Consider the following 7,030-nt stretch of genomic DNA (forward strand, 5'->3'; position numbering starts at 1 on the left):
ATACAGTATGATTTGGTATTTTCATATAAAGAAACGGAAAAAGGAAACAATCGGGGCACAATTTTTTTTTTGTCCCGCAAATAGTAAATATGAAACGAAAGTGCGAGATAGAAAAACAGAACGTACGTAATTTTGGGTAAGTTACATAACAAGCAATTGAATCTCACTGCACATTTTGTGTTCAATGTAAATATATTACAATTCAATTTTTGCTCAAACAAAATAGGAAAAAAATTCTACATGACTGTTGGTTTTAATTTGTCCGATATATGCGCACGTAAAAGTCGTTTCTTTTTCCTTTCGCTTTTTTTATGTTTTTGTCAATCAATGCCTGACCGTGTTTTTCATAAATCACAACAGTCCTCTGGTGAGAGAGCTTTTTCCACCGGATGTGAAAACGGCAGCGGACAAGACGAAGACGTTGAAAGCGCGACCTACGACAGCCGGAAGTAAGATTCGAAATCAGGCCAGTAGACTGGTCAGTCAGTTAATGAAATGCATGCCCCATTACATCCGATGCATAAAGCCGAACGAGACGAAAAGGCCCAGAGATTGGGACCAGCTGCGAGTGAGACACCAGGTAATTATCACCCGGAACCAGAATTTCGTCGACTGTAATTGAGCGATCAATTTAAAATATTTACAAAGTGATTTTAGCTCGTGTTTTTGATTTCAGAATAGAATCTTACAAATTATGATATCAAGCTAGTAGAAATACAAGGGGGGTTCTACACGCAGATTCCTGTTACTGACACTTACCGACATCCTCCCCAGACTCAAACCCGTTTCCGCGATGACGTCACAGTCTGCCGTACCGACTTGAGGTCAAAAACGGGCAACCTTAGCGACAGTTGTATCGGTCGACGGTAAAAATCGCGGAAAAGGGTTTGAGTCTGGGGAAGATGTCGATAAGTGTCGGTAACAGAAATCTGCGTGTAGAACCCCCCTTGTATTGCTACTCAAGCCTTTTCGCAGAAAGGACTAGAGTATTTTTTGTTCTTTATATAGAAAGTAGTTCAAGTAAATTTTTTAAATCCTCCGATACAACATGTTAAAACAAGTTCGATCGTCAAAACTGAACAGTTTTTTTTTGAATAAATTCTCCACTCAATTCCAGGTCGAGTATCTTGGTCTGAAGGAGAATATCCGAGTTCGCAGAGCTGGATTCGCCTACCGAAGACCGTTTGTCAAATTTCTTCACAGGTATGCCATACTCACAAAAGAAACCTGGCCAAGTTGGCATGGCGATCAGAAACAGGGCGTCGAACATATCCTGGCAAGCGTCAGGATGGACAGGGGCCAGTACCAGCTCGGAAAAACTAAACTCTTCATTAAGGCGCCTGAGAGTGTGAGTGTGCACTACGATGACCATTTTTCAAGCGCTTTGTGACTTTGAAATATCAGTTCATAGACTTCGGTGATCATGTTTGACCAGTGTTGTACGTTATGTTGACCATTTAATCTTGGATGATAATCAGATTAGATAAATTCACCTAATCTTTCATGTTATTATAGAGAAATTGCGAGTTTGGTTCATCTTTTATCTTCAGATGAATTTATACTTGAATAAACTGATTTTCATTTAGATAATAATAATTATATTCAGTATCTTTGACAACACTGCTGAGTTGATTGATTGCGCGGAGGGTTTCTTTTCTGCATAGTCTAAAAAAGCGTAATTTTAACCAGTATTAAACGACGAGATTTAATCCATAGTTGTTCATGCTGGAGGAGACAAGAGATCGGAAGTACAACGCGTACGCAAGAGTGATACAAAAGGCGTTCAAAAAGTACTTTGCTAGGAAGCGACAGAACAAGCAGAAGCAGGAAGCTGCCTCTCTTCTGTTTGGTCATAAGCAGAGGCGACGAGCTAGTTTGAACAGAAACTTTGTCGGCGACTACATTGGCCTGGATAGCAAACCACAAACTATGTCGTTGATCGGCAGACGAGAGAAGGTCGGCTTTGCTGAGATCGTCAAAAAGTACGACAGGCGGTTCAAGGTACGATCATTGGTTCGGTTAAACTGGAAACCAAGCGAAACCTTGACTTTGATCACTTAATTCTTCCTCAACAACCTTTGTCTTGGGTTCAAACGTTCATGTTTATTTATTCACGATTTCAGCCGTGTAGAAGGGATTTGATACTTACGGGAAAGTGTCTTTTCCTCATTGGTAGAGAGCAGATCAAGAAAGGACTCGATAAAGGTCGATGGGTCGAAGTTATCAAGCGTAAACTACCACTCGACCAAATCACCCACGTCAGCCTCAGTACTCTCCAGGTTTGCGCACTTATATATTATTTCAGATTTTTCTTTTTACTATTCTGAGCCTTGAAATAGACGACAATCATTTCTTTCATTGCAAGCAATTTCTATTATGAATTGAAATGTATTCTAAAAAACCTTGCTAATACCTCTGAATGTTTCTATTAATATTGTTTTTACTAAGATTATATTCGCTTATCAATTCATTTGGAAGACAATAATTGCACCCAGTATCCGATCATTGTTGAAGAACATTTTGGGAAAAATTGTGATCAAGTTCGTGTATATTACTAAGTCGAGGCGATAAGATCTGAACTAGGTTCTCACATAGTAATTTGTCAAATTGATCACTGCTTAATGCGACTTATCACTCTTCTTCAATTTAATCTTCATACCGTGAGTCGCTTATCTGATAATAATACTTCTTTCAGGATGGATTTTTAATTATACACACCAGAGATGACTACGCCAGTCTACTTGAGCTGGTATTCAAGACTGAATTCCTGTCGGTGTTGAGTAAAAATTACGTCGCCGAGACTGGACATAATTTAAACATCAGGTTTAACAACAAGTAAGGATTTATTTATTGTAATTTTTTTTCTATACCGAAAAACGGAAAAGAACAGTTGAATAAGTAGTAAAAGAAATACAGCAGTAAAAATTTCTCGGCCTAGAAATCATCACTGATCAATTTCTCTGTGCTATCTATTTCAGTTTAGAGTTTAAAGTGAAAAAAGAAGGATGGGGCGGTGGCGGCACCAGGCAAATAAAGTTCACTGAGAGTTACACCGGCGATAAGGAAATATTGAAGCCCAGTGGTAAAGTCTTGAACGTTGGTGTCGGGCCTGGATTGCCTAGCACAACCAGTGAGTACTTTGTGATTTTATGAGCGTGAAAAAAAACTATCAATTGTCCGAGTACTGAAACAGCTTGACCAATTTCGAAATACTTGCAGAACCAAATTCAAATACAACGTCTGCCATGCCAACTACTCGGCCAACAAATCATGCCAGACCGACGGCAAATAGACCCAGGGCGGAACTTCCTATCTCGAATTCATCTGTGAGGCAAATCTCATCTGTAACTCCGACACGACCCTCTAATGCTCCGAGTCGAATTGCCCCGGTACCTCAGCAGAGCAGACCTTGTCTGCCTCCGAATCGACCCAATTTGCAGCCGAGCAGAGCGGCTCATCCCAAAACGAGGACGGAAAATCCCAAGAAACTTGTTACTACTGGCATACCGATGATGGGGATGTTTTTGAACACAGGTGGTGCTCCGAAAGGTACCGAAAGATCAAAATTTTTGTACGATACGAAACTATGGTACACTGATGCATACTTTGCGTTCAATTTGGTAGTAATATATTCGTTTCGTTGGCGCATCGCGCAAATCGATTCTCTGGGAATCATTATAGATTCATTTTTGATAATATGATATATACATTGAAACTTTAATTTGAGGATGTTCAGCTCCACTTTTGAAACTTTCGATTCATGATTTCTTTGTTTCGATAGTTTGTCGATAAGATTAATTATAGATTAATTTCTCGTTGAGAGATCTGAAATGTGAGTTTTATGTACAGGGTTGATTCGAGCACCGCCGCCTCCGACAAGTCCAGCGCCACCGAATCAGCCAACGGTGCACAGTGCTTTCCGATTGCCGAATGTGAGCAATGGGAACAGTCAAAGGGAAGCAGGCAGTTCTGCATCCCCTCAAAGAGCACCCATCAGTGAAGCTGTCGGTGCAAGACCAAACCCGAGGATGGCGCAGAGAGCACTTCCAGCCACCCCAAACATGCCTGCGCCTAAACCACCTACTCCTAGTTTACCCAAAGTCAAAGCTCTCTACGATTACAGTCCGCAGGATTTGGATGAACTTGGATTTCAAGAGGGAGCCATCATTGAGGTGATAAAAGAACGTGAGTAGCGATCATTGGTTGTTTTGCCTCTTTCGATTACTTGCAGTCCAATTTAACTCAGTGTCACTTAATTTTTTAATACTAAAAACAGTCGAGAAGTAGAAAAATCAACAAAAACTTGATGGGTAAAACTGATTTTGACGTACTGTTATAAACAAAAGTTTTGCTATTGATTTTGTTGCTACGAAGTCCATTGCCCCGACTATTATGACTCTATCTACTGAGCTAAGTAAAAGAGTAATAATTGCTGAGTTAAAAAAGTGACGTTGGCGGTTGTGTCTTTTTCTTTTCCTTCCATAAGTTCGGAATGATAATAAATTTTTTCACTTTTTCACTTCAGATCAAGGCGGATGGTGGTTGGGTAGACTGAATGGTAAACAAGGATTATTCCCCTCAAACTACGTAGAGAAGATTAGGAGTAATTAAAGCTGCGCGTCTATAGGACTCGCATGTAGACTGACCGGTTGTATAAAATTATAATGTTAAAAAGGAGACGAGGAGTCTGATTTCATAGACTCGTGCTACTTTGAATATAGATATATTTATTATATGTAAATACATAGTATGATGTATATTATAAGATAAATCAACTATTTGATCGAGTATTCCAGGATAAACAGTTTTCACATGTACCACATGTTTATAATTATAACCCAAATCACTGCCATGGTAAAAAGAATTTTTATTAAATCGGAGCTCTGTGCTCGGTGGATGAATTTTCTTTCCTTCCATTTTGAATGGCGTGAAATAGCGGTGTAGGCGTATTTTCTAAACAAAATTTGAGTGCCTCTTGATGAATGAACTCTTTCCAATTTAGTTTCCTTCAGAATCTTGGAAGAATGAATTTAGTAAATAATTTTCGTTTACTGGATAGTTTGATATCTATGATAGTTTACTCGTTTGACAATTCTCCGAGGGTAGTAGGATCGTTTCAGATATGCATATTATTCCAAATATTGTATAATGGCGCTGTGTAGCAGCGCAGTACGTTATAGGAACTGCTTTTAAGTTTGAGGCAAATTAAGATTATAAGCAATTAATTTATAGTTACCTAGATAATGATTCCAAAGATAGCTAAATTATTCCACCCAAATCATTTTTACCACTTTTTAAAATTACTGTAGCGGCGTGCCATCGTCTTATTCTGATTCAGATCGTGATTTTCCGTTACCAATTTCCACAGCATGGTTCTGTGTAGTTCGTTCGACCTTATTACGACGATTGGTAATTGAATCTTACAAAAATAGAGATTTATTATTAATAATTAGTTATATTAGTTTAAGTTTGCGTGAATAGAACGATTTACATGTATTTACCTTGTAGTGTCTTTCTGGAAAGTTACCTGTGTACTGATTTATTCCATAGTTATAATCGATATTAAATTTAGTACATTGTCGTATGATGCGCCAATGCCAACACCAAATGTAAATATTGTTATGCAAATTGAGTATTTCACGAGATACAAGATGCGCATGTGCTATTTAATAAATGTGGAGTTGATAACAAATGAATGAAAAATATTATTCCTACCTCATTAATTTCTCAAATTATACGGTTTGTTGACGTCGAAATTAACTTAATATCTGTACTTGCGCAAGATGGAAGAATCATAATAATCGAGTGAACATGATCTCTCCGAGGACAATGTTGTATTCTTCTGGAATTGTTTCTGAATCCAGAGGGGTAAACCATCTATTTGTTTGCGATATTTCGGATTGGAAACTTTTTCGACTCTGATCTGATTTTTGAGGGTCTTTTCTCGTAACGGGTGATTGAATATTCACGGAAAAGCGACAGACTGGATGAGAATTTTTATTTCTTCTTTGGATTCCTCTTCTTTCATTGAGTGATGGGCTTTACTTTCTGTGAAAATGCAGCGGATATCCTTTAAACTTCTTGCTGGCAACTTCTAATTCGCGATTCACGACGGATGAGGACCACGTGCAGTCGTTTTCTCTCGGAAATTAAGATCAACATAACATTTAAATCACTTGATTCAATTATTTTTCAACACCGAAAAATGGCATCATAATAGTGCCACAAAAAATTTATTCCAGTACCTTTCAAAATCGCGAAAATTTTCGCAAAAAATGCAAAGGGGTTAGCCTAACTTTTTCTTCATTTTTCGACCAAAAATTTTGGGTCTCAGATTCGATTCGTACGACACTTACCTGACTAATTGGACCCCCAGGAACTCAGAAAACGCAGCGAAAAGAGCGTGGGATCAACAGGAGAGAAATTACGAAGGAAAATGCACCTGCTGAAAAATGTCGAAAACGAGGGTTCTCGTTTTTTGGCCGTAACTTTTGATTCATTGATCGCAGCGTATTGGGACTGCGCCCAATCAATTTCTCTCGAAAAATTACGTCGGAATAGTGCCACAATTAATTTATTCCAGCACTTTTCAAAATCGCGAAAATTTTCGCAAAAAATGCAAAGGGGTTAGCCTTACTTTTTCTTCATTCTTCGACCAGAAATTTTGGGTCTCAGATTCGATTCGTACGACACTTACCTGACTAATTGGACCCCCAGGAACTCAGAAAACGCAGCGACAAGAGCGTGGGATCAACAGGAGAGAAATTACGAAGGAAAATGCACCTGCTGAAAAATGTCGAAAACGAGGGTTCTCGTTTTTTGGCTGTAACTTTTGATTCATTGATCGCAGCGTATTGGGACTGCGCCCAATCGATTTCTCTTGAAAAATTACGTCGGAATAGTGCCACAATTAATTTATTCCAGCACTTTTCAAGATCGCGAAAATTTTCGCAAAAAATGCAAAGGGGTTAGCCTTACTTTTTCTTCAGTTTTCGACCAAAAATTTTGGGTCTCAGATTCGATTCGTACG

At 38.7% G+C, this 7,030-nt stretch overlaps 1 protein-coding gene across 1 annotated transcript in view; it reads left to right on the plus strand.

Annotated features, from left to right (window-relative positions):
- The window catches only part of LOC124186637 (unconventional myosin-Ie-like), a 42,670-nt gene extending 36,978 nt beyond the window's left edge, over positions 1-5,692 (plus strand). Inside the window, exons 13-21 of the mRNA XM_046578491.1 lie at positions 361-580; positions 1,118-1,348; positions 1,717-2,001; positions 2,124-2,279; positions 2,696-2,835; positions 2,979-3,130; positions 3,220-3,549; positions 3,850-4,185; positions 4,526-5,692. Coding sequence (XP_046434447.1) covers positions 361-580; positions 1,118-1,348; positions 1,717-2,001; positions 2,124-2,279; positions 2,696-2,835; positions 2,979-3,130; positions 3,220-3,549; positions 3,850-4,185; positions 4,526-4,611 — 1,936 coding nt within the window. The 3' untranslated portion in view covers positions 4,612-5,692. The remainder of the gene's footprint in view (positions 1-360; positions 581-1,117; positions 1,349-1,716; positions 2,002-2,123; positions 2,280-2,695; positions 2,836-2,978; positions 3,131-3,219; positions 3,550-3,849; positions 4,186-4,525) is intronic.
- The last annotated feature ends 1,338 nt before the right edge of the window (positions 5,693-7,030 follow it).

Source organism: Neodiprion fabricii, chromosome 7, assembly GCF_021155785.1.
Source record: "Neodiprion fabricii isolate iyNeoFabr1 chromosome 7, iyNeoFabr1.1, whole genome shotgun sequence".
NCBI lineage: Eukaryota > Metazoa > Arthropoda > Insecta > Hymenoptera > Diprionidae > Neodiprion > Neodiprion fabricii.